At 46.0% G+C, this 27,398-nt stretch overlaps 2 protein-coding genes across 11 annotated transcripts in view; one reads left to right on the top strand and one right to left on the bottom strand.

Annotated features, from left to right (window-relative positions):
- The window catches only part of SGPL1 (sphingosine-1-phosphate lyase 1), a 73,880-nt gene extending 52,265 nt beyond the window's left edge, over positions 1 to 21,615 (bottom strand). The window contains exons 1-3 of one of the 3 annotated variants that reach the window (XM_072971351.1): positions 21,500 to 21,615; positions 1,414 to 1,588; positions 81 to 142 (exon numbers count right to left, since the gene is read on the bottom strand). In XM_072971351.1, coding sequence (XP_072827452.1) covers positions 81 to 107 — 27 coding nt within the window. In that variant the 5' untranslated portion in view covers positions 108 to 142; positions 1,414 to 1,588; positions 21,500 to 21,615. Of the gene's footprint in view, positions 1 to 80; positions 143 to 527; positions 553 to 995; positions 1,160 to 1,413; positions 1,589 to 21,499 lie in introns of those variants that run through there. The other 2 variants (XM_072971350.1, XM_072971352.1) reach the window with 2 other exon arrangements.
- TBATA (thymus, brain and testes associated) overlaps positions 407 to 27,398 on the top strand; it is a 34,526-nt gene continuing 7,534 nt past the window's right edge. For 2 of the 8 annotated variants that reach the window (XM_072971354.1, XM_031682255.2), the window contains exons 1-4: positions 21,507 to 21,600; positions 23,113 to 23,266; positions 24,559 to 24,794; positions 26,730 to 26,885. In XM_072971354.1, coding sequence (XP_072827455.1) covers positions 23,220 to 23,266; positions 24,559 to 24,794; positions 26,730 to 26,885 — 439 coding nt within the window. In that variant the 5' untranslated portion in view covers positions 21,507 to 21,600; positions 23,113 to 23,219. Of the gene's footprint in view, positions 539 to 2,841; positions 2,958 to 16,283; positions 16,663 to 17,807; positions 18,100 to 21,506; positions 21,601 to 23,112; positions 23,267 to 24,558; positions 24,795 to 25,059; positions 25,157 to 26,729; positions 26,886 to 27,398 lie in introns of those variants that run through there. The other 6 variants (XM_072971355.1, XM_072971353.1, XM_072971357.1 and 3 more) reach the window with 6 other exon arrangements.

Below are 27,398 nucleotides of genomic sequence, written 5' to 3' on the forward strand. Positions count from 1 at the left end.
CTACACACTCATCCTTTGGACTGAAAATAAAACTTAAGGGACAAGTGCCTCATAACAAAGGGTATTTGGAAAAGACTCACCAACATCAGAATGTCCGTACTCGGCATCTTCCTGTTCCACCCGTCCTTTCCGTGTCTCCCCTCTGCAAAAGGGAACCAGGTTTGTTTACTTCTAAAGCTTTAAACCGTTCCGTCGGCCCGCCTAGATTCCCCAGAGCAGCAGAGAAATGGTTCTCTCCCTTCTTTGAGAGCTCAGATTTCACTCCCAGCTATCACACTCCACCCCTAGCACCCCCAACCAGCGAATCAGAATCCTGCTGGCACTCAGCTTTCCTCCCACAGCTGACCAAACCCGTCCAGAGACCCTCCCACAAAGCAATTCCACCAGGTAGATACCGGGGGAAACGCCCAAACAGTCCCGGACCAATGCAGGCAGCCCCGAAAAGGCCAGCCCATTCAAACTAACCCGGCCGAGGACCGGACGCTAAAGGCAGCCCAGTCCCATAGTCCAGCCTTCACCGGACTCACTTTAAAAACAGGTTGGCCTCTCTCTCGACTTCATCACTCCCTCTCCACAACCCTTTTCTCTCCGGTGACGGATCAGCAAACCTGTCCGCCGCAGGACCACTTCTACCCCGCCGTGCGAGTGGAGTTTAGATCCCGCTCCCTCCCGGCCCTAGCACCCTCCCCCACCACTCGCGAACCTTCCACTCATGCAGACCTCTCAGATGGTCGGCGCCCCTACCGTCAGCCCGAACCCGAGCCCGCCCCGCATCTGCTAGCCCGCCGGCCCGCCCGGCCCTTCCACCTCTCCTAGCTCTTCCAGCACCCCTCACCCCTCTCCAACAGGACCCCACGCAGTCCGGACACTCCTCCCTCTCCCCAGCCAGGACCCGCCTCCCATTCAGTCCCTGCTCTCCCCTACCCCAACCCGAAGTCCTCCTCCCCAGCCCGAACCCTCCTCCTTTCTCTGGAGTCGCGGCGGCCGCGTCCCACCTTCTCCTTCCCAGCTTCCGCGCTCCTTCCTTCGGACACTCTCTCGCCGGTCTAGCTCCTCCTCACCGCGAGACTGACTCGCGAGCTGCAGGGCGCAGGCTCCCCCTGCCGCTGCTGCCACCGCCGCCGAGATTGGAGCTCCCGCCGCCCGCGACTCCGCTCCTCCCCGCCCCGCCCCGCCCGGAAATGCCTCCCGTGGCTCCCGCCCCATTCCGCAGCCCTGGCGTGCTCGGCCCCGCTGCCGGGCGCGCGCACGCCCGGAGCCTGGCGCGACGCCCGCCTGGCTCCCGGCCCCGCGGCATGTGCGCGCCCCCTGTTGGCCCGGCGGGAGCGGCACCCGCCCTCCTGGGAAGGTGGAACCCTCCCGCCCCAGGGGGTCCCTGGCTTCTTCAGTCTCCCTCTTTAAAAACCAACTTACTAGTCACTTGTGATCAATTGGAGCTCCTGAAAAAGTCAGCCTGCAGAGCACTGTACAAAGTGATTCATAACAACGACTCAAGATGGGTCTCTGGAGAGGCCTTTGGGATTTTAATGGGTGACTCAGATTTGCTCCTTGTCTCTTTCCTGGAGACTTCCACTGAGGTCACTGATGCCTGAAGAAAAGCGACAGGAAAATTCCCTCAATGGAAATATCACTCCCATCCTCCTCTCCCCCAACAAAAATGGAGAACAGAGACATAGGTGTTGGGCAAAAATGCTTCTAGTAGTAGCTTATTTTCCTGAGCAATGCTGGGAATCATCTAACAATATTCAAGTGAAAGTGCCTACCAGGATCACAAGGATCACCCTTCATTTGCAGAAGAAATAATTCTTAGTACATTTTTCATGACTTGTCCATGTGGTCATACACTAATTTAGCAGAAGTGGAATGCAGTGTAGTTATTTGTACAGTATTTTTAATAGATAATTTCAATGACACCTACATGGAATCTTGAAATCTAAATAAAAATGACACTAATGAGGGTACCCAATTCCATCTTCTTGCAAAATTTTGTCATGACACCAATTTGGGGTGTCGTCACTACCGTCATCATCCTCATCCAGTACTCTTAGGATGAAATTCCTTGTTAGCACATCTGCCCTCCTCTGCACCACCCTTTAGCACTTCCCAGTTTCCCAGCCAGAATGGTTAAGACCCTGAAAGTGTCAAGCAGGTTGTTTCTGGGTTTTCTCACCCTCACCTCCACCCATCAGAAGTCCCAGACATTTGTACCATCCAGAGCTGGTGAATCAGGCACTGATACCACCACACCCTCTTGCTGCTGTTCCCCAGCAGACATGCATTCTCAGCGTTGAAGGGTAAGAAAAGGTCCTGGGGCTTCCTGCCAATGCCTGCTCATCAAGAGTAACTCTGGGATTCCAGACATGTCCTCCCTGCTCCCCATCCCCCACCCCTCTGCTTTATTTCTTCCTCAGATCATAGGATCTGCTTTCCCTAGTCTCCTTCTTAGCTGCCACCTCCCTTTCATCTAGGATTCCTGTGCCAGCTGACTGGGGAACAGGGTCCGCGCCTGATTCCTCCCTGTACCTCTGTGGTACAACTTCACTGCTGGTGTCACACACACAGTAGGCAGTCTGTCTATTCTTCCCAGATGAATGCACCAATTCAACCATATTGTCTAATCTTTATTGTTATAGACTGAATGTCTCCCCTCCAAATTCAGATGTTGAAGCCCTAATCCCCAATGTGCTGGTGGGGGCTCTGGGAAGTAATTAGGTTTAGATGAGGTAATGAGGATAGAGACTCATAATTAGGATTCGTGTCCTTACAAGAAGAGAAACCAGACAGCTCTCTCTCTCTTCCCCACCCCTCTCTCCCCCCGTCCCCCTCTCCCCATGCACAAAGAGGTCATGCAAGCACACAGTGAAATGGCAGCCATGTGCAAGCCAAGAAGAGGACCCTCACCAAAACCCAAATCCACCAGGACCTTGATCTTGGACTTCGCAGCCTGCAGAACTGTGGTAAGTGAATGTCTATTCTTTAAGCTACTCAGTGTATGGTATTCTGTTATAGCAGCCTGAGCTAAGATACTTTGCCAAGAAATATTCTAGGCACCTTTACATCTAAAGCCCTATTTATGGGCTAACGTGCTCAGATCAGGTGATTCTCATCATCTCCCAACTTGTAAACAAGGACATTAAGGCCCAGAGAACGTAAATGATCATCCCAAAGACACACAGGTGAATGAGATGGAGTTCATATGGGAAGGAAGGCTTCAGATTTTGTAGGAAGGACCTAAAACACATTTAATTAATTAAAACTAAAGAATGCTAGTGCCCGAGGGGCCTTTAACTATTTGCAGCTTGACCCCATAATACATGCATGAAGAAACCAAGGCCTGGGGAGAAACATGACTCCTGGCATTTCCTGGCAGAGCCCAGGGGCCTTGTATGTGGATGTGTGTTGGGGTGGGAGGGGGTGCATGTGTGTCTGTGAGACTTCAGGCCCCTCTGTTGCAGGAAAACGGGGCACGAGAGGATGGCCATGTCCCAAGTCTTGGGGGAGTCCTTGGAAGCACCCTGCCAAATGAGGGTCCTTGGCTTCAAGCAGGAAAGAATTCAAGAGCTAGCCATATTTAGTGACATCCCTCCCCCTAGACTCAAGCAAACACTCCCCACTCTGAAAAGCAGAAACATGCTATCATGCCTCCATTCCTGTCCTGGACACTTCCCACCCAACTGGGGACCTCCTGTGGAAGCCCAGCTCAGGACAGGGCTGTGGACAGATCTTAGGGGGATTGCAGTTTCTGAACCACTCTTGGAAAAGAATGGCCACAGGAAAGCCCCCTGCAGGACATCAACTCATGGAGCCTAAAATGCCCTGCCCGAGGAGGGGCAGGAAACCAGCCAACAGAAGCAGGCTGGGAGGATTACAGAACTTTCCACGGGGTGGAGGGGTGGGGGTGGCTAAGAGCCAGCCAGTCCTGGGAGCAGCTGAGGCAGGGAGCATGAGCCCAGAGGCTGCCACACTGGGGTGAACAGCAAGGCGCAGTGGGTCACTGAGCCACATGTCCCAGGTGCCAATTCAGCCAAAAGTCAGAATGTCCAGGACTGACCCTGAGAAACAAGTTATTTCCCAAGGAAGCCCCCCTTTCCTGAGGAAGCCCCCTGTGGCTATCCAGGTTGCAAAACCACTCCTAACAAAGCATCAAAACCAGAAAGTGACTGCTTATCAAAAACCAAATAAATACAAACTTCCTTGGGCAGAAGGAAGCCATCTGGGTCTGTGACGACAGAAGAGCTTTGAAGGTGGACCAGCCTCTACCCAGAGATCATTGTGTGCCTCACCCAAGTGGGTTTAACTGAGCCTGGGCTTCCTTGGTTGTAAAGCAAAAGTTAATAGCATCTACCCTCAAACTGTGGTGGGGTGGGTACATGCCCCCAACATAGGGCTTGACCCACAGCAGGCACTCAAGAACTATTAGTCTAACCTAATTTTAACTTAAAAAAAAAAACTATTAATCTAACCTCCTCCACCAGATCTACAGTGAGTTCAGATAAGATTCCAATCTGGGCTCTGTGATTGGCTAAGCCAAGCCCAGCACTCTCACCTTGTTGTTCTAGGTCTGGCTTCAGTCCCCATCAGGACATGATCCTGACAGCTGATTAGGCTTTTCACATGCCCCTTGTCCCATCAAGTGCACTCTAAGCCTTCTGAAAGCTTGTCCAAGAGCTACAGATCTACTGCCTTCCTGCAGATTTTGTTGTTGGTATATCAGTAAGTCCCAAACCAACCAGGTCCAACAACCCCTATTTATGGGAGGTATAAAAAAAAATATGTTAACCATATGATATCACTTATATGTGGAATTTAACAAAAGAGAAAAGGAGACACTAATGAACTTATCTACAAAACAGAAACAGACTCATATAGTAAACAATCTTATGGTTACCAGGGAAAGGGGGTGAGAAGGGACAAATTTGGGAGTTTGAGATTTACAAATGTTAGCCACTATACATAAAAATAGATTTTAAAAAGTTTCTTCTGTATAGCACAGGGAACTATGTTCAATATCTTGTAATAACCTTTAATGAAAAAATATGAAAACAAATATATGTATGTATATGCATGACTGGGATATTGAGCTGTACACCAGAAATTGACACATGGTAATTGACTACAGTTCAATAAAAAAATAAGTAAAAATTAAAAAAGAAAAAGATAAAATATATATATGTTATAAACAGGGGGTGTACCTCCCCACACATATAGTTCTTTTACAGAGCAATGTAGTGTCCTAACTTTAAAAGGGAAAGCCATCATAATAAAATCATACAGGAAGTTAGCAGAGCATGAACTTACAATGGATAAGTATACCTTTAACGGAAGACAATATTTAATTGAATATTGCTGTCACTTTTTCCTTTATATTTGCCATTCTGAAATAAGGGCTAAATGAGGATCTTTGTATAACTACATACAATCATTGTGAAGGGGAAAGGCAGACCAGCATAGAGGTATTGTCTTGGTGACTCTATCACTATGTAAGCAGTGTTGCCATGGGTGATGTGCTTTTCCAAAATGATGGATTAACAGTCGATAGTTCCAGACAAAATGAAGGACAACTTCTATACAATTTCTTGGCTCATGTGACTATGAAACTGGCTTTTCACCTGCGTGATTGTTCTGGCATGATGTTAAAAAGATACATAGGACTCAGGACAGTTCTTTTTTTTTCCCTGTGCTTCTCTGTTTTGGTTTGGTTTGGTTTTTGGGGGGGAGATAATTAGGTTCATTTATTTACTTTTTTTTAATGGAGGTACTGGGGATTGAACCCAGGACCTTGTGCATGCTAAGCACATGCTCTTCCACTGAGCTATACCGTCCCCCAGAACAATTCTTCATTGGGAGGAGCTGGCTTTGCAATGTCTGCATTATGAGGCATCTAGCATCCATCACCACCACCGAATGGAACTACCAACGCCAAAGGAACTACCCCCTTTATTGAAACAACCAAAATTTTTTAAACTTTCAGGATGCCCCTGGGGAGCCAAACTGCCCCACTGAGACCTGTCACTGAGGACTGATAACAGGAATGCAGTCTAACACAAGCCTCATTTTAATAACTACAGCAAATATCTGTCAAGTTAGAAGAGACTCAAGCATTGTCCAGGCCCGTCCTTTCCATCGAGTGTTGCACGTCAGAACCTTCAAGGAGCTCTTCAAAGTCCTCATGTCAGGGCTTTCCTGCAGACCTTGTGAATGAGGGGTGGAGCCCAAAGATTTGGATTTTCAACACCTCTAGATAAAATTTGCTAAATGCTGTCCATTCTCATCAATTTCTATGCCTTGGTCCCACAGCTAGAGGAAACTGAACTTAGAATTCCTGACATTCCAGCTCCAGAAGCCTAGGCCCAGAAATTGTAATGAAACTTAGAGGTTCTCGTGCTGGCTTTGAGATTCAGAGTCTGCATGGCTATGGATGCACCATTTACCCTGTCTGGATCTCAATTTCCTGACCTCAGAATTGGAGAGAGAGAGGAAGCTGCTCTCCAAATCTGTCAGTCTAGAATTCTCTCTGCCTTACTTGGGTTACACATCCCAGAAGCCTCTGTTTAGAAACTCCACCTGTCTGTGCTCAGGTTCCCAGAAGGGGCCCTCGATCACATAGTTACTTGGTTGGAGAGGGTGTCCATCCTCGCCCTGCACTGAGGATGAGTGGTGTGGCCAGAATGCCCTGGATGGCTGGGCTTCCTCTCTCTCCCCCTCAGTGTTGACACAGATGGGATACAATGAAGAGGCCTGAAGTAATAGAAGTCCTGTGTAAACAGAGGACCAGGTGGGTAATTATGAATCTTGGCCCACGGTGACTCCTTGCCTGGCCCTGCAGAACTGGTTTCCAGGGCTGACTCACTCAGAGGAGCTGGGCTCTGGAAAGCTGGGCAGCACCTGTATCCTGAGCTCAGGGGTCAGGGGAGAAGGAGAGGGCGTCCATCTCTGCAAGCAGATGAAAAAGCTTTTATACCTTTAAAAGTAGAATTAAAGAAATTTTCTCTAATAGTTTTTTTTCAGAAACTAAGGGCAGTTCTTCTCCATGCTCCACACTCAGGGGAATGGGCCTAGGCAGAGGGACCAAGGACAATGTGAGCTGAGAGGGCAGAATAAGCAGGAGTCAATCAGGCAGAAAGATGCAGGGAGTGTTCTGGCTGAGGGAACTGTGTACACCAAAGCCAATGTGGCAAGAGTAAGGGGGGAGGGGAGGGAGAGGCCAGCACACAGGTCAGGACAGATAGATGTGGAGGGCAGATGTGGAGATGCACATGCCTTCAAGGGCCCAAACAGGTAATGTGAGAGTTACCATTTGGGAATGTAGGCCTCAGGCTCATTCAACTATTTAATGTCAGGTTGCAGTATCCTGGGTCGGGGATGTATAATTGAGCAAAACAGATTCCCTTCCTTCATGCCACTTACATTCTAGTGGAAGGAGGCAAAGAGAATAAGTAAACTATGGAAGTGAGAAGGTGCCAACAATCCAATTTTCCAAAAAAGTCAAAAGAATCCAGACTTTGTGGTAAAAATCTCTGAATTTTAAAATCATGATGTCCTAGGAGCCTGCCAGCGTTGGGAATTATTCTCATTCTCTTTGCTGGGACTACTTGGTGGTACACAGTGGGAATAGTCTCAGCACCCCCAGAGACAGAGCCCAGCGAAAGAGCTTGTAGAAGCAGCCTCCAGGTGTCACCAAGCCGCTTCCAGCCATCTGTGGACAGCCCTTCCTTTCTTTTTCTTTCTTTTTTTTTATAGTTGGCTTACAATGCTGTGTTAATTTCTGGTGTACAAAATAGTGATTCAGTTATATATAGTTATATATATATTCTCTCTATATATACAGTTATATATATATATATATATATTCCTTTTCACATTTTTTCATTATAGCCTATTGCAAGGTATTAAATATATTGTTCTCTGTGCTGTACAGTAGGGCCTTGTTGTTTATCTATTTTATATGTAGCAGTTAGTATCTGCAAATCCCAAACTCCCAGTTTATCTCTCAACCACCCTCTTTTCCCCTGGTAACCATAAGTTTGTTTTTTATGTCTATGAATCTGTTTCTGTTTTGTGAATAAATTCATTTGTGTCTTTTCTTAGATGCCATATATAAGTGATATCATGTGTTTTCTGTCTCTCTTTCTGGGTTCCTTCACTCCATATGACAATCTCCGGGTCCATCCATGTTGCTGCAAATGGTAGCTCTTCCTTTCTTTCATATGCCCAAGCTGTTCAGAACTCCCATTTTCTTAGGGGACACACAGAGGAGCTGCCCACTGCCCCCAGCTTGCCCCAGCTTGCCCCAGCTCTGTTGCGGAGACCCTTGCTCAGAGGGGAATGATGCTCTTCCTAGAACAGAAAAATGCACAGTGCTGACAGCAATCACATCTCCTGATCTCCTCTGGACACTGGAGGCAAATGCAACATGTGATGAATCTTTATCCTTAGTTAGCAACAGGAAACAGCAAGCCAGCATAATTTCTGCACAAAAAGAGCTCAAAAATATTGTAGGACCATGATGTGTTCTTGTTGTAATTTGCATAATTTGTCTTGTGACCATGATGTAACTTGCTGAATCACCCCTGTTTGTTAATTCCATCTTTCTCCCCCCAAAATAGAAAAAAAAAATCGTAGTTACATAGTGATTGTCAAGAGATCTAAAAGGTCATAAAGAAGAATATGACCAAGGAACTCCCAGAACTCTGGGCAACTTACTCAACTGTTTTGAAGTTCTGTCTTATAAACAAATACATACCATACGTACAGACCAGTCCACAAATCAAAGAGTAGAGCCTGGTGAGTATTCAAGGAGTGAACATCAGTATTCAGCCCCCGTTTTGGGAAATGGAGTATGGCCAACTGAATTGTTTTTAAATGAATGCTACTGAGGATCGGACGCAGATGATAAGCCTCCTGTTGGAGACCTCAGGGCCATGTAGGAGATACTATTTTTAACTTTAATGAAAGAGCAGCAAGCAGCCATTGAGGTTGTTTTAATCAAGGAGCTGACTGTATCACATTTGTGTTTTAAAACAATTGCTCCACAGAGTATAGAGAATGGCTGGGAGAAGATTCAAACGGGCAGATCAGTCACAAGGCTTTTGCATTCATCTCAGCAAAGGGTGAAGATAGTTGGTTCTAGGATAGAACAATGGCATCAGCTCAGAAGATGGACTTTTGTAAAGTGAGATAACAGATTGAAAGCAGCTGCCCAGAGCCACAGTCCACCTGTGCCCTGACCAGCAGGCTCCCACATGTGACCTCAGGCTAGTAGCCCCAGGGGAGAAGTCACATTCATAGCTCAAGACAAACTAACCTATACCTAGTGGGCTCTACCTTTAACCTGTTAGAGCAGGACTGGGGTACCTCCCCCTTAACCTCGGGATTCTTTCTGACTTGACTGTTTCCCATAGAGTAGAACTGGTTGCGGCAGTAACCAGTAGAGCAGTTACATTCATGCTGATGCTGTTTCTGCTTACCCTAGTGTTGTGGGTTGAATCATGTCCCCCAACAATTCATACGCCAAAGTCTTTAACTCTCAGTATCTCAGAGTGTGATATTCTTTGGAAATGGGGTCACTGCAGGTGTAATTACTTAAGATGAGGTCATGCTGAAGGTAAGGTAGACCCCTAATCCAGTATAGCTAGTATCCTTATAAAAAGGGGAAATTCAGGCACAGACATGCACACAGAGAGAATACCATGTGGAAATAAAGGCAGAGATGGGGATGATGCTTTCATAAGTCAAAACACCAAAGACTAGCACAGAGGCAGTGGGCAGATTCTTCCTCACAGCCTTCAGAAGGAACTGGTCCAGCCGACACCTGGACCTCAGACTTCTAGTCTCTGGAACTGAGACAATTAACTTCTGCTGTTCAAGCTACCCCATTTACAGTCCTTGGTTTCAGCAGTCGTAGTAATTAATACACCTAGATTCCCAAACTTCAGTAGGTTGACAAAGGAGGTGACACGACCACTCCTAGGAGCCTCACATCCCCTCTGAGCCTCCAAGTGTCAGAGCAGTGGCTGCAGTGAGGGAGCCTCCAGATGCCCTGGGGTCCACTGCCACTGGCTTCCTGGTGGGCAGAAGCATCCTGCAGCTAGTGGGTCTGCTTGAGGGACTGCTACACTCAGTTTTGGAGTGCAAACCAAAATCTGCCAGTAGGGACAGATGTGCAGAGGGCACTGCAAAGGAAACCACCCACTGGGACATGTTTCAAATATCCACTCTTACTCTCCACTTTTCATGTAATTCAAGTATTCCAAATGCTCAAACTATTTCCACTGGCTGCCCAGTCAAACAGCTAACTCAACACTCCCTAGTTGTTGCATCATCTTAGACTCAGTTAAAAATTCGTTTTGTTTGAATATTACAAGTCCCTCTGACATACACATCATTGCAGGCCTTTAAAGCAAGTTGTTTATAGCCATAGGCCTGCTTCTGATCCTGGCTATGTCCCTCCAGGGAAGCCTTCCAAAGTCTCTAGTTGGGAACAGAAGGCCCTGAGGGGATTGCCCAATATTGTATCAGGACACAACCTCACAACCATAAAAACAAGTCAAAACCAAGGCCTAGTGGCAGAGAATCAGTTACAGAACATGCATGAATAAGGGTCAGCAGGGATTGCCTGGGCCGCACCCCAAGCTATTTGGAAAGCACGTACCTGATAAGCCTTCCATAAACGGTGACCCACAGCCACGATCATCGATCAGCAGATGTACCAATCTATCTGTGGATTAGATTACATCTGGAGAGGATGACCTCCAAGGGAAGGGACCATACAAACCCCAATTAACTGAATGTTCTCGAACTTGGACTCACAGGCCTCTGATGATAAGCCTCTGCCTCTTTACATATTCATCTCCCCCATTTCTACCTCACCCTCAGGCTTTATGTTCCAGGTACAGTTAGAGTGACCATATAATGAATCATTCAATCCGGGACACTGTTGAGACTGAAGACATATTAATAAGTCTTCTGGGACAACAGGTAAAAACGAGACTGTTTTGTGCCACCTGGGACTTTTGGTCTCTCTAGCCATGCAGAATTACTTAGAGTTGCCATTAACATGCCATGGGCTCTTATAGCCCCTGACTTTTGCATAATCTCTCATTTCTTCTTGGAACATTCTCTTCTCCCTGGCCAACTGGGAGCACATTCTGTAGTCCACTCCTCTGTGGAGCCTTCCCTATGACTCATAGATGGGCTTGGACTCTTCACTGTCCTAATTACATTCTAGCTTCATTTTTCTAGCTCCCTACAAGACCAGTAACCTCTTGAAGACAGATATTATATCTTCTTACCTTTGTGTTCTCTAGCCTTTTCCATTTCGTAGGTATTCAGCAAATATGTGTCTAATCAATGATTTTCTGATTAGCCTTGAGGAGAGGTGGGTGCAGAGAACCAAGTTCAAATGTGTAAAGAGCCATCATCACAAAGAGGGTCTAGACTTGAATATGACCATAAGAATAAAATAAGAACATTGACTGGAAGCTTCAAGGAAATTCAGTTCAATGTTAAGAAGAACTTTCTAGCCAACAGGACTACACAGAAAATAAACAGGCAGCCTTTGGCAGTAGAGTTCCCTGTTGCTAGAGCTGTTTTTGCTGACGAATACTAGCATAGAGTAGGCAGGAATTCTGAGGCAAGGATTCAGGCATATAGAGGATGAACGACCAGGATAACTACTTTAGACTCTGATCTATCTATTCATTCATGCAATGAATACTTTACTGGGCACCAGGCATTGCAGAAAGAGTTTGATGAATTAGTACAACAGAAATACATCCACGTAACCTCTTGAAGCTTATAGGCTTGCAGGCAAGAGACAAGTAATTGTAAGAATTATTGGATATCAAAAGAGAGTAGGAGGGGAAAACTTGGGATAGGAGTCAAAGAAAGGACATTGAAGTTGAAAAGGGATGGAATGTAGTAAACTTGTTTGGTTCCATGATCTTAGATCTTTCTAGAGAGTTCAGGTTTATTCCCTCTTCTCTGTTGCCTGCTCTTCCAGGTGGGTAACCTTCCTGAGTGCTGACTTAGGCCAGTCTATGTCTGCCAGCTCCAGAGCTGTGAGTCCTGCTCAGATGACAGGTTAAAAGGCAACTAACTGATCATCCTAGGGGAGGCAGGTGGGGTGGATGAGCCATGTGCGGTCTCCAGTCATGCCCCTTTCTTTCCTCCCCTCTTCTCTAAAAGACCATCAGAAGGCTAGTCACACAAACTATGAGACAATAGAGGAACAGGAAATGCTACAGTAGGTAAACCCTAAGAGCCTGGCAGAGACTCAATTTTGAGAGCAGCCAACCCTCATCAAAGCACCCAATAATACTGGCCACAATCCAGAATCCATGTATGAAGCAGAAAGACATAGCAGGTGAGATAAAGGGCATGTGATCACAGGATTTTCTCCTGTACATTGACGAGAAATAGCACCAAGATAACACAGCAGCCATTCATGAAATGTTTGTGTGATTTTGGTAAACAATAAGAAAAATACACCATGCATCGAGTCTTTACTATGAGCCAGGCACTGTGCTGGGTGATTATATGTGCCTTATCTCATTTAAGCATCAAACAACCCCATAAGGATGGCAGGATAATTATCCTTAATTTACAGATGAGGAAACTGAGGCCTAGAAGGTGTCAAAACTTATCTAAGGTCACATAGTTCACATAGCTAGAGAATGGCAGGTCTAACTGTGTCCAGACCCTGTGGTTCTGGCCTCTGTTCTGAGGACCTTTCATGGGGATAAATGAAAGCCCAACAAAGCAGAGGGGGTTTTTGAACTCCAAAAGTAGATGAGTAAACCCTCAGCAGAGTACAGTTCAGCAAGAGAGGAACCTAAAACCTGAGTTCACAGCACAGCCAAAAGAGCAATACACTAGAAAAAAAAATTTTAATTACCCATATTACAAAGAGATAATCTCTCTAATATATAAATCCATATATCCATATAAGAAGGACAAATAAACCAACAGAAAAATGGACAAAGGACATCAACAGAGACTGCAGGTTACACATAACAATAGCACTTAAGCATATGAAAAGATCATTGATTAAAGAAGTACAAATTAAAACTAAACTAAGGTAGCATTTATCTCCTATAATCTTGAAAATTTTGTGGGATGCAGCTATTATGGCCTTAAATATATATTTGAAAAGAAGGAAATGTAAAGTCAATGACCTAAGTATCCACATCAAGAAATAATAAAAACACAAACTAGACCCAAAGAAAGTGGAAGAAAGGAAATAAGAGAACCAAAATAACTGAAAATTGGTTCTTTGGGGGGAAAAAAAACCTCATAAAAAATAAACAATCCTGGCAGTTTTTTTTTAATTAATTAATTTTTTTAACAATATAACATTTTTATTGATTTATAATCATTTTACAATGTTGTGTCAAATTCCAGTGTAGAGCACAATTTTTCAGTTATACATGAACATGTATATATTCATTGTCACATTTTTTTCTCTGTGACCTACCATAAGATCTTGTATGTATTTCCCTGTGCTATACAGTATAATCTTGTTTATCTATTCTACAATTTCGAAATCCCATCTATCCCGTCCCACCCTCCGCCCCCTTGGCAACCACAAGTTTGTATTCTATGTCTATGAGTCTGTTTCTGTTTTGTATTTATGCTTTGTTTGGTTTTTTTTGTTTGTTTTTTTTTAGATTCCACATATGAGCGATCTCATGTGATATTTTTCTTTCTCTTTCTGGCTTACTTCCCTTAGAATGACATTCTCCAGGAGCATCCATGTTGCTGCAAATGGTGTTATGTTGTTGGTTTTTATGGCTCAGTAGTATTCCATTATATAAATATACCACAGCTTCTTTATCCAGTCATCCGTTGATGGACATTTAGGCTGTTTCCATGTCTTGGCTATTGTAAATAGTGCTGCTATGAACAGTGGGGTGCAGGTGTCATCCTGAAGTAGGGTTCCTTCTGGATATATGCCCAGGAGCGGGATTCCTGGGTCATATGGTAAGTCTATTCCTAGTCTTTTGAGGAATCTCCATACTGTTTTCCACAGTGGCTGCACCAAACTGCGTTCCCACCAGCAGTGTAGGAGGGTTCCCTTTTCTCCACAGCCTCTCCAGCATTTGTCATTTGTGGATTTTTGAATGCTGGCCATTCTGACTGGTGTGAGGTGATACCTCATTGTAGTTTTGATTTGCATTTCTCTGATAATTAGTGATATTGAGCATTTTTTCATGTGCCTGTTGATCATTTGTATGTCTTCCTTGGAGAATCGCTCGTTTAGGTCTTTTGCCCATTTTTGGATTCGGTTATTTGGTTGTTTCTTATTAAGTTGTATGAGCTGCTTATATATTCTGGAGATCAAGCCTTTGTCGGTTTCATCTGCAAAAATTTTCTCCCATTCCGTAGGCTGTCTTTTTGTTTTGCTTAGGTTTCTTTTGCTGTGCAGAAGCTTGTAAGTTTCATTAGGTCCCATTTGTTTATTCTTGCTTTTATTTCTATTGCTTGAGTAGACTGTTCTAGGAGAACATTTTTGAGATGTATGTCAGATAATGTTTTGCCTTTGTTTTCTTCAAGGAGGTTTATTGTATCTTGTCTTATGTTTAAGTCTTTGATCCATTTTAAGTTTATTTTTGTGTATGGTGTAAGGAAGGGAGTGTTCTAGCTTCATTGCTTTACATGCTGCTGTCCAGTTTTCCCAACACCATTTGCTGAAGAGACTGTCTTTATTCCATTGTATATTCTTGCCTCCTTTGTCGAAGATCAGTTGACCAAAAGTTTGTGGGTTCATTTCTGGGCTCTCTATTCTGTTCCATTGGTCTATATGTCTGTTTTTGGTGCTGTCTTTACCATGCTTTCTTGATGACTATAGCTCTGTAGTATTGTCTGAAGTCTGGGAGAGTTATTCCTCCAGCCTCTTTCTTTTTTTTCAGTAATGCTTTGGCAATTCTAGGTCTTTGATGGTTCCATATAAATTTTATTATGATTTGTTCTAGTTCTGTGAAATATGTCCTGGGTAATTGGATAGGGATTGCATTAAATCTGTAGATTGCCTTGGGCAGTGTGACCATTTTAACAGTATTGATTCTTCCAATCCAAGAGCATGGGATATCTTTCTATTTTTAAAAGTCTTCTTTAATTTCCTTCATCAGTGGTTTATAGTTTTCTGTGTATAATTCTTTCACCTCCTTGGTTAGATTTATTCCTAGGTATTTTATTACTTTAGGTGCTATTTTAAAGGGGATTGTTTCTTTACTTTCTTTTTCTGTTGATTCATTGTTAGTGTAAAGAAATGCAACTGATTTTTGAACGTTAGTCTTGTAACCTGCTACCTTGCTGAATTCTTCGATCAGCTCTAGTAGTTTTTGTGTGGACCTTTTAGGGTTTTCTATATAGAGTAACATGTTGTCAGCGTATAGTGACACTTTTACCTCTTCTTTTCCAATTTGGATCCCTTTTATTTCTCTCTCTTGCCTGGTTGCTGTAGCTAGGACTTCCAAGACTATGTTGAATAGGAGTGGTGATAGTGGGCATCCTTGTCTTGTCCCATATTTTAGTGGGAAGCTTTTGAGTTTTTCACCATTGAGTACTATGCTGGCTGTAGGTTTGTCATCTATAGCTTTTATGATGTTGAGATATGTTCCCTCTATACCCACTTTGGTGAGAGTTTTTATCATAAATGGGTGTTGAATTTTACCAGATGCTTTTTTTGCATCAATTGAGATGATCATGTGGTTTTTGTCCTTTCTCTTGTTGATGTGATGTATTACATTGATTGATTTGCATATGTTGAACTACCCTAACCCTGGCAGTTTTGATCAAGGAGAGAGAGAGAATGAACAAATTCAGTGCAATATCAGACAAGAAAAAGAAGATATCCTGTATCACTATAGTTTCCAGAGACATAGGCCATGCTCTAAACCTGAAGATGTGGCTGCTTTACAAAAAGTCCTAGAAAAGCATAGTAGATGCCAACCACAAAGTGACAGATGTTAGAATTATCTGACAAAGATTTTATAGCAGACATGATAAAAAATGCTTCACTGAGCAACTAGGAACACACTTCAAAAAAGTTGGGGGAAAAAATAGAAAGCCTTAGCAAAGAAATAGAAGCTATAAAGAACCAAATGGAAATTTTAGAACTGAAAAATACAATAACTGAACTAAAATCTCAGTGGATGGGCTCAACAGCATAAGAGGAGGAAGAAGAAAGAATCAATGAACTCTAAGATAGAACAATTGAAACTACCCAGTCTGAAACACAGAAACTAGACTGAAAAATCAACAACAGAAAAGTGAACAGAGCCTCAGGGGCCTGTGGGACTATAACCAAAGATCTAACATTTGTGCCATCAAAGTTCTAGAACAGGAGAAAGAAAGAGTGTGGGGCTGAAAAAGAACTCAAAGAAATAATGGCTGAAAAATCCCAAATTTGGCAAGAAACATAAACATAGAGATTCAACAAGCGGAACAAACCAGACAGAATAAAGCCAAAGAAATCCACAGGCAGACACATCATTATTAAACTCCTAAAACTAAAGGAAAAAAAATCTTAAAAGCAGCCAGAGAAAAACGACACCTTACCCGTAAGGAAGAAGAAAAAACAAAACAAAACAATTAGAATGACAGCAGATTTCTCATCAGAAAATCACAGAGATCAGAGTGAAGTGGCACAGTATTTTTCAGGTGATGAAAAAAAAAACAGTTAACCCAGAATCCTACACCTAAGCAAAAATATCCTACAGGAATGCCGGGAAATTAAGACATTCTTAGATGAAGGAAAACTAAGATGGTCTGTCACCAGCAGACATGCCCTAAAAGAATGGCTAAAGGAAGTTCTCTAAACAGAAAGGAAACAATAATAGAAGAACTTGGAACATCAGGAAGGAAGAACACAGTCAGCAAAAACTATGAGTAAACAGGCTTTCCCATTTACTTCTTACAGGTTTTCTAAATAATGTTTGACTGTTGAAGCAAAAATTACAACTCTTTCTGATATGGTTCTAAATGTATGTAGAGGAAATAATTAAGACAATTATGTACAATCTGGGGAATACAGTCAACAGCTACGTAGTATGTTTGTACGGTGACATACCATCACTAGTATTGTGGTGATCATTTTAAAATGTATAGAAATATCAAATCACTATGTTGTATAACAGGAACTAACATAGCATTGTAGGTCAATTATACTTCAAAAACAGACTCAGAAAAAGAGATCAGATTTGTGGTTGGATTGAGGCAGGGGGAGTTGGATGAAGGTAGTCAAAAGGTACAAACTTTCAGTTATAAGATAAATAAGTACTAGGGATGTAATGTACAACATGAGAAATACCGTTAACATCGCTGTTTGTTATGTATGAAAATTGTTAAGAGAGTAAATCCTAACAGTTCTCATCACAAGGAAAACATTTTTTTCTATTTAAGTTTGTTATCTGTATGAGATGATGGATGTTACTGTGATAATCATTTCACGATGTATGTAAGTCAAATCATAATGCTGTACACCTTAAACTTACACAGTGCTATACCTCAACAAAACTGGAAGGAAAAAAATCAGTTAAAAATAATAAAGTCCTAACAAAAAAAAATTGTAGATATAGATAATTCTAAAACTTATATGGAAAGGCAAAGGAACTAGAAGAAAATCTTAAAAGACAAAGCTGTAAATCTGCGATATTGTGATTTAGAATAAGGAATACACATCTATTTAGTCTTCACCCCCAATCTGAGCCCCTAAGATCCCTGGAATTGCCTAAGTGACAAGAGAGATGAAAGTGTCTTTTGTTATTCATAACTAGCCCTTTCAATCACACCTGAGTTTAGGTTAACGCGGCAACCTTTGGTTGCCAGGGGAACCTTTCAGCCCTACCCCTGACCTAGGGAGTAGGGAGGAGAGAGGGGCTGGCCTTTGAATCAGTCTCCAAAGGCCAAAGATTTAATCAGCCATTCCTACCTAATAAAAACCTACCTCCATAAAAACCTAAACAGATGGGGTTTGGAGAGCGTCCAGGTTGGTGAGCACAACCACATGTTGGGAGTGGCACACCGCAGTTCCACGGGGACAGACACTCCTGCACCAGCGACGTTGCCCTATGTACCTCTTCATCTGGCTGTTCATCTGTATCCTTTATAATACCCTTCACACTAAAGTAGTAAACACAGGTAAATATTTACCTGAGCTTTGTGAGCCATTCTAGCAAACTTTCAAACCCGAGGAGGGGATGGTGAGAACCTCAATTTAACGCTGGTCAGTCAGAAGTACAGGTGACAACTAGAACCTGAGGCTGCTGTTGTTACCAAGCAGGGGCTCGTGTGCCCCTGGCGCAGAAAGCCAAATTCTGACAGCGGGTATCTGCAGCAAAATGAGGGTTTATTGTAGTGCGATCGGCAAGGGAGTGAAAGACAATCCTCAGACCCATGCCATTTGGTCTTTGAGTTAGAGATGATTGAAAAGGGAAGAACAAGAGGCTGGGATTAATTATCATGTGACATTTCTGTAACTGCAGTTTCGGGAGTCAGGAGGTTTCTGGTTTATGATTCTCTTGGCCAAGTGGTCCACAGCTCGAGGGCCTATTCTTGTCCTGGGGAAACAGCCCAAGTTTGTAGTTAAGGGTATCTACGATAGCAGTTTTAGTACATCAGTGATGTTATCAACCACAGCAATCTTAGGCATCTGACTCGGGCTGATTAGTGTTCAGTTAGCACAGGACTGAGGTCAGAAGGGACAAGAAAGAGCATAAAGTTTTGGATAGAGAAATTAATCATAAACTTGGTAAGGGAACTCAGTTTTAGGGGGACTCGGTTTCAGTCTCCCTAAAGTGGGGGCATTCTTGTGGGACTGGGCCCTTAACCTGTGGGGTCTGATGCTGTCTCTGGGTAGCTAGTGTCAGAATTAAGTTAAACTTGTAGGATACCCAGTTGGTGTCTGCTGAAGTGGAGAAATGCTTGGTATGGGAAAAACTCCCATACAGCTGGTGTCAGAAGTCTCAAGAGTGGAAGAGGAAAAAAAAAAAAGAGTTCCCTGATGAAGTTTTCTACCACTAGGCACCAAGATGCATTTGAAACTGGCAGAATGGTAGACCAATAGAGCACTGGAAAAGAACAGAGTCCACAGACAAACCCACACACATTTGGACATTTGAATTTTGATAAAGATGACACCACAGAGAAGCAGGACAAGGACAGGTTTTAAATAATAGTGCTGGTCAAGTTGGTATTTATATGGGAAAAGACATGGCTCTTGGCCCTAACTTACAACATACCCAAAAACCAATTCCAGATTGATCATAGATCTAAATGCAAAAGGCAAAATAGAAAACCTTCTAGAAAAGAATGAGAAAATATCTTCATGACCTTAGGTAGGCAAAGATCTCAAATAAGACACAAACGCCATTCATTACTAAGGACAAAATGAATCAATTATACTAAGTTAAAATTAGAAATTTCTCTCCATCAAAAGACTGCATTTGGGGACAGAAGAGCAAGCCACAGAGGGGAGAATGTATTTTTTTAATACATATAAGAATTTCTCTGATCATCAACTACCTCATCTATACGGTTAAATGAGACAATATATTTTAAAAAGTTAGCACAGTGCCTGGCACGTACGAAGTATTCCATAAAATTCAATACTGCGTCCCTTATAACTGAGGCATCCCGGCAGGAGGACTGTACTTCAAATCACTTCCAGGCAGACAGAATCTCTCCCGTTTCTGATGTCCCATAAAAGAGCTGTCAGAAGGGTTTCCTCTCAATTCTCTCATAAACCTTACAAACCAATGTTGAAGGCATTCTCTAAAGTACCCACTTCAATCCCAAAGCTGCAATCTGCACGTAGAGAGGGTGCTCAGTTCTAAACAGTACAGTGGAAGGGCTGGGAGGCGCAGCGGGAGGGTGAGAGTGGGTTTGACTCTCGGCTGTGTCAGGTCACATTGTGGGAAATCTTCCAAGTGAGCTGAAAGCAGCAAGCAGGGAGGGGCTGGTCAGGAGGGAAGAAAGCCCTCTCTTCTTTCAAACATAGTATTGTTTGTCACAGTAGCCACCAAGATTCCCAGAAGCATGCAAGTGGGAGCTTTCAAATGGTTTCAAAGGGGTCACCTCATTCCTGCAGAGACAAGCCCAGACCTTAAAGGGGGAACATGCTGACCTGTGTGAATGGAGAAGCCCTGTGGGCAAGGACAGTGGCTTGAGGCCCCACCTCTCAGTGGGGATGGGCAGAACTTTTGAAGGACTTGGGTTTGCCTCTAGCTAGCCTCCTTCCTGCTCTTCCTCCCTAGCGGAGGACAGGAGTCTAGAAGCCTCGGCCACTGACAGGAAGCCAGGGGGGCTGAGAAGGAAGACCCTCGAACAGGCCCACCCCCATCAGTTTTGAGTGCCAGCAGCCTCATTCCTAGGACAGCATCAAGCACCACCTGCAAACCCTTCCGTTATTTACAGAGTCTGTCTACACCCTCAGCAGCCCTGCGGTCAGTCGAAGGATTATCCTGACCCCTTTGTACAGCTGTCCAAGTTGAGCCTTGGAGAAACAGTGAATTACCTAAGGTGGTTCTCAGGCTGAGGACTCATCCCATCCCCCTCCATCCTCCATCAAGATACCGAGAAAGTGACTATTCTGATTACCATTTTTGAGCATCTTGTGAGCCAGGCATATGACTAGGTGCTTCACTTCCATTAGCTCGTTTGTCCTTTAGAACAACCCCAGAAGTGGGTGACTGTAGCCTATTTTACAGGCTCAGAGAAGGTAATAACATAAGAGATCATACTTGGTGCCAGGCACTATTCTAAACACTTTCAAGTCTATTAAGTCACTTATTCTCAAAAATCCTGTGAAAGTAACTGCAAGTATCATCTCCATTCCAGAGACATGGGAACTGAGGCTCAGAGACATCATGTAAGTGGTCTGAGGCTGCACCGGTAGGAAGTAGAGCTGATCTGAACCAAGCATTCTTACCACTGTTCCATGTCTCTGGCAGTACAGGCAACTTACCCAAGGGGCACATGTAGGGAGTGTCAGAATCCCGCTGAAATCATGGCCCAACTGAAAGCCTAGGGGCCTCCCACCCAACTATCCTGCAGAGCAGCGCTGCAGGGATGCTTTGGATCATGTAGGCGGCCTCCTCCTCTCCATCTATGAGACAGTCCCTGCCAAGCAACCCCCAGAAATAGGATGCACGGAGGCAGACCGCTCCATGGTGGCAGACAGCCCGATTTGGCTGAAAGAGCTGGGGCCCATCCAACCGAACTTCTTGGCCAGTTTTTCTCCCTCTGCCTGCTGCTCGCTGGCTGAAACCAGCCCCTGATTCTCATTCTACCCCCTGGTCCCCATTGAAAGCACTGAATGGGCAGCAGAGAGGGGGCTGGGAGAGTGAGCGATTCCTCAGTGAGCCCTGCCTGCCCCTTCGGGCAGGGTAAGAGGAGCTGGGTGGGGGTGAGGAGACGGGTGCTGGGGAGTGGTTCTGGAGTTGTGGGACAGGTAACCTAGCAACCACTGGCTGATGCAGTCACAAAGCGACAGGCTTACCCACAGAACTGACGAGGCTTCCTGTTGACATGTCCGCTTGCTCCTTCCTGCTCAGGCAGCAAGGGCTACTCACCCACACTCTATAGCGGCCACTTTCTTCAGTGAGTCCAGGGATCTCCACAGGGGAGGAAACGGATACTCGAGTCAGACCAGGGCCTAGTGAGGGCCTAGAGGGGCCAAGATGGGGAAAGGACAGTTGTCTCTCTGAATTGGTATGAGCCTTCAGGCCCCTTGTGCCTGGCCGGCTTGGGGCCCGGGGAGAGGGCAGGGAGACGGGGCAGACTCAGAGCAGCCTGGCCTGGCCTGCTAGAGTCCCTCCTGCTCTCTTTACAACAGCTGTAGGGTATGACCCATTAGTGGCTCATAAAATCAATTTAATGGGCCACATCTAACATTGACAAAATGAAAACAAAAAGTAGGATGAAAATATCAGTAGGCATCATATATAACAAGGGTAAGATTGTTTCTGTTCCATATATACACACAAGCGTGTGCACACGCATGCGTGAATTGGGTTATGATGTAAAAATGAGTTTCTTACTGTGGTCATAGTCAAAAGTATTTGAAAGTCTCTATTCTAACGAGTCATTTTCCTATAGGCCAGTGGGCTTGGGACTTCCAAATGCCCTGTCCTCAGCCCTGCAGCATTTAAGTGCCCTAGAGCCTAGCCCCCATCGTCAAGGACGTCCAAAGTTTCCTTCCAAGGATGCCCTGCCAACTGACTTTCTCTTTAGAAAAAAGATCAGGAAACTGAGTCAGGATGCCTGGTTCCTTGATGTGTGCTCTCAAAGTCTCTCCCCTTCTCTGATCTCAGGCAGTGCTGCCCAATCCCCTCCACCCTAAACTGATGGAAAGCTGGCCCGGGGGGAATCTCTGGGGTCCCTTGCAGATTCTAGGACTCAGAGGGTTAATTCTCAGAAGGCACTGATTTCCTGTCTCAACCCCAGCATTATATGTACACACAGATCGATAGATTTGGATTAATCACATTTCTTGGCTTTAATACCTATTATCTTTCATCCATGTCATTTCATTAGTTTACTGAGTAATATAATGAACACCAGTAAATGTCCCTCCCAAACCAAGAACTAGAATACCACCAGCCACACATCACATGGGCTCCTCTCCCCTCTCCTCTCACCATCTGCCCTCAGAAATAGCCACTATTTGAATTTCGTGTTTAGCATTTCCTTGCTTTTTTTCCCTTGCTTTATCACATGTTCATGATCACTTTGCCTGCTTTTGAACTTTTTTTTTAAAAAGGATCTCAGGCTATGTGGTCTTCTGCAACTTGCTTTCCTTGACTTAGCATTACATTTATAAGATTGATCTATGTTGTTGCATGTAGCTGTGGTTCATTCATTTCTGTTGCAATATAATGTCCAGTTGTCTGAATGGACCACAGCATATTTATCCATTCTTCTGCCATTGGATATTTGGATTGTCACCAGATTTTTGCTAATTTGAACATTGGTTTGAATATTCTTACACATACCCCTGTTGCACATCTGCAAGAGTGTCTCTTGGGTATATATCTGGGAGAGGAACTGCTGGGTGATACAGCAGACAAATGTTCAATTTTATAAGATACTGCCAGTTTTCTCCCCCTAAAGTGTCTATTCCAGTTTATACTCCCACCACCAGTCTATGAGAGTTCCTGTTACCCATCCTCAACACTAGTATCAAGTGCACTGGTCATTACTCTGTTAGAGACCCTACAATGGCTACGGAAGTGAGGACCCAACTGGGGGAACATCCACTGATGAGGTAAGGTCCCAAATGCCATCTCTACTGACCAAGGAGGTAGACGGAGCAGGGTGGAAGACAAAGGAACTCAAAAGACTGAGGGTCCAAGAGTCATTCCCCCGCCATCAGCCAGGCCTCCAGTGGGTTCTCAGGCCTGAGTTAGCACAGGTCACAGGCTGGGCCCTTCCTTGGTGGGGGGAGGGGTGGTGGCAGAGGGGCAGAAACACAGAAATTCCAGGGGATTTCAGGGGATGACTTCCTCTTTCAGTTGTGGGTAGGGGAGTCCAGGAAACAGCAACTTTCAGAGAAGGTTTGCTTTATTTCTTTAAGTCCCAGATCCCTTATGGACAGATCAAGGACGGAACAGGAAACTCAGGGGCCTGATCAGCGAAATCCTCAGAGGGCCCTGGGGCAAAATGCCTTGCTTAGCATATCCAGAGTCCATCTATACTCCTCCAGAGGGACTCCCTTCAGCCAGGGCCACCGGACCGGGAAGCAGACAGCGAGCAGGCAGGTGGTCCCACCAGGCCCCTGGCAGAGAGCAGCCCACTTTTGGATCCTTGCTGGACTGACTCCACCCCTTCCTCCCAGGGCAGAGGTGCAGTGTTCTCAGGAGAGGGAAAGGGTGCGGGTGGAGGACAGAGGACCTGAGATGGCTTGTCTCCAGTGAAGCGAAGCGAAGCGAAGCAAAAGCTTGAAGCTTCCCTACAGCGACGCAACCCTGTTAGTCCCCTCATCAGCCATCAGCTCTGCATCTCCAGAGAGGGGCCCCCACAGGGGAAGGGCCTACTGGCCTAGTCTGGCCTTGGCACCAGCTTTGGCCCTTGGATGCTGAATCTGGACCAAAACTGCCCCTGAGGGCATTGGGGGAGGGTGACAGCCTATAGCTGGCTTCCCCTGGGCCGCCAACAGTTTGGCTTGGGGAGAGGCCCGTGCTGGGGTGTATATAATATGTCTTTGCTCCAACCGAGGTATTTGGACAAGTAGGTGGGTCTGTGGCTTCTCTTTCTGGCTTTAGAAATGGTTTCTGGGAGAAAACTCAGGTGATAGGGGATTCTACCTGAATTCTCTCAGATGGATCCTAGCTCCATGCTAAGGCATCTTCAGAAGACAGAAGGCTCCCTGAAGCTGGACTGCACCAGCTGGGAAAGGACCCTGGGGGAGGCCCAGCTTTGGGTGCCATGGGGTTGGGGGTAGTGGTAAAATCCTGGAAATCAGATTTCAGAGTATCTCAGGAATGGACTCTGGAATACGCTGGGGTGGGCACCGCTGCCAGGGGGCTCCATTAGCTTCTCCTTGACCCTCTCCTTCAGTCCAAGGCCTGAGCTGAAACCTGAGAAGAAGCCAGGACACAGGCCAAGAAGCCACAGGGACGGCGGGCCACAGAGAGAACTGATGATCCCAGGGATCGTGGATCTTGAGCTGATCCGAGAGGCGCCGAGGACCCCCAAGCCCCAAACCCCAGGTGCCTACCGCTTCGGCCGTCTCAGCCACCATTCCTTCTTCTCCCGGCACCATCCGCACCCCCAGCACGTGACCCACGTCCAAGGTATGGCTGGGGTAGGCTGGGGCCGGGCAGGTGGGGGTGGGAAATGGTCTGGAAAACTGGAAAGGGAGGAACCAGCTCATTTCCAGGCCGAGGCCCAGAGAGGATGGGGACTTGGTCAGGGCCACAGGGCTGCTTGGCCACTTGCAAGCACTTGGCCAAGCCAAGACTCAACCTGGGGCTGGGGGCAGGTTGGGGGGTTCCAAGGGCAGACAGCATGGCCCTACAGGATTTACATCATTGCCAATTCTCCCATTTTACAAATCAGAAAAAGAGGTGAATATTCTGCTCCAGAGCTGCACTTCCTTCTCTAACTCAGGCCATTTCATCCACTCAGCCATTCACCCATCAAATATCTACTGAATGTGAGTTTGGGTCATATACTTTTTTAGGCCCTGGGGATGTGATAGTGAACAAGACAGTCCCTGACTCTCCAGTGGGAAAGGACAGGAAATGGATAAAGTGTGTCAGAATGTGCTAAGTGCCAAGGCTGTAGGGGGAGAGCTGACCAGTAGCATGACATCTGAGCAAAGAATAAAGGAAGAGGGCACGAACCACGTAGATGTCAGGGGGAAGAGTGTCCCAGGCAGAGGGAACAGCAAGTACAAAGGCCCTGAGGCAAGAGCATCCTGGCTCCGTTGGAGAAACAGCAAGGAAGTCAGTGAGGCTGGAGCAGAGTAAGGAGGAGGAGGGAGAGGCATCAGAGAGGCAGCGCGAGCCCCGATCATGTGGATCTTGGAGCTCACCATTAAGCCATCTCGGTGAGTCAGGTGGGAGCCATTGGAAGGTTGAGAGCAAAGAAGAGACAGAAGTGATCTATCAGCCTCTGAATGGATGGTGGCTTGGGCCAGGGAGGTAGCAGTGGAAGAGTTAGTGGCCCTGCTCTCCTTTAAGGCCAATAGGATTTGCCGACTGATTAAAAATGGAGTGTGAGAGGGAGAAAGGAGCCAGGCTGACTCCCAGGTGTTTGGCCTGAGTAACTAGAAAATCAGAGTTGCAGAGGAGCCAACAGAAGGTGCCAGTGGATGGTGAGGAGGAGTTAGGGGTTTGGTCTGAGACTGGAAGATGGGACACATGAAGTGCCCCTCAGACATCCAGGAGGAGGTGCTGAGCAGGCAGCCAGGTCCAAAGTTCAGGTCAGAGCTGCAGATGTGGGAACCACTCGAGTCAGGGGGTGTCTGAAGCACCTGGGTGGGATTGTCAGGGGACCGTGCAGATGCAGGGGAGGAGAACCTGGGATGAACCCAGGGACCCTAAGGCTAAGGGGTTGAGGAGATGAAGAGGAAGCAGCAGAGGAGCGGCCAGTGAGCTAGGAGCGAGGGGTCCTGGCCCCAAAGGAGAGTATTTCAGGAAAGAGAGAGTGAGCAAGCACGCTAAGTCCTAACCAAGCTGTTCCTCCAAGCTTGACTATCTAACGATGATATCCTATCACCTTAGCAGGAGGGGCCTCACGTGTAACTGTCTCTTACCACCTCCAGGCTGCCATGCACTCAGCCCTGTACAGGCTGACAGATGGCACCAAGTTTTATCCAGAGGGCCTGGCTCCCTGGGATTTGAGCCCAGGCCCCTGCGGTCACAGACTGTGGCTGAATGCCCCTGCCCCCATGCCCCCTTCTTTAAGCTGCCTGCCTCTGTGTGCTCACACCTGCAGTTCATTGCTGTCATAGAAAACAGGAAGGATCCCCTGACTAGGGTCCCAGGAGGCCCAGGTTCTGGTCTCAGCTCTGCCTGACTTGCCATGTGATCCTAAGCCATTCTAAATGTCCCCAGGGGTAAAGTCTCAGTGATTGCAGAGGCCCTATCAGTTCCAGCCACCTATGGGCTTGTGGTTACTGGAAGAAGCGGGGCCAGCGCTCCCCCTGCCTCCCAGCCTCCCAGCCTCCCAGAGTTCTTGGGATCCACTCAGGCCCCCTTCCCACAGCCTCGAACCCTTCACAGATCTCACTGGGAAGCCTGTGTGTGTCGTCAGGGACGGATTCTCTCTGGCTGCCTCTCCTCAAGCCACACTCTTATCTCGCTATCTGATCGGGATGCCCACCATCTCTGTCCCCATTGGAGACCCACAGTCCAATCGAGACCCTCGGCTTCCTTCTGGTGGGTACCTGGGTCACACCCCCTCTCCCTGAGGGTTATACATGTCCCCACGGGCTGCCTGGCTGGGTGCGCGCCTGGGAAGGACCGCTGCTCTTAGGTTGGGGGGTCCAGGAGGGTACCCTACTATTTTCCTTATTTTCTCGAGCAGCTGCATTTCCATATTCCCCATTATCCCACCCCAGTCCTCAGAAATGTGCCCCTGCTCGGATATGAAGTGTCTGAAGAGTAATAACAAGCCAAGGACAAGCAGATTTGGGCAACAGTCATGTGACTTACGCCTCTAGACAGAAGCGATATTGGAAACACTGTATTTAGTAACTTGTATGCTCAGGCACCAGCCAGTCAGAACAATCAGGCATAGACAGTGCTGGGGCAGCACTTCAGAAGCCTCTACTTTGCCAAGCAGTACTCTTTCCCTTAAGGGCTGGGGAAGGGGTCCTGGGGAAGGGGCAGACGGGATCTAAAGGCTTGCTGCAGGGCTGTTTAACAACCTTGCCAGGAGTCACTCAATAC

The sequence above is a fragment of the Vicugna pacos genome, chromosome 11 (assembly GCF_048564905.1).
Source record: "Vicugna pacos chromosome 11, VicPac4, whole genome shotgun sequence".
In the NCBI taxonomy this organism is placed as follows: domain Eukaryota; kingdom Metazoa; phylum Chordata; class Mammalia; order Artiodactyla; family Camelidae; genus Vicugna; species Vicugna pacos.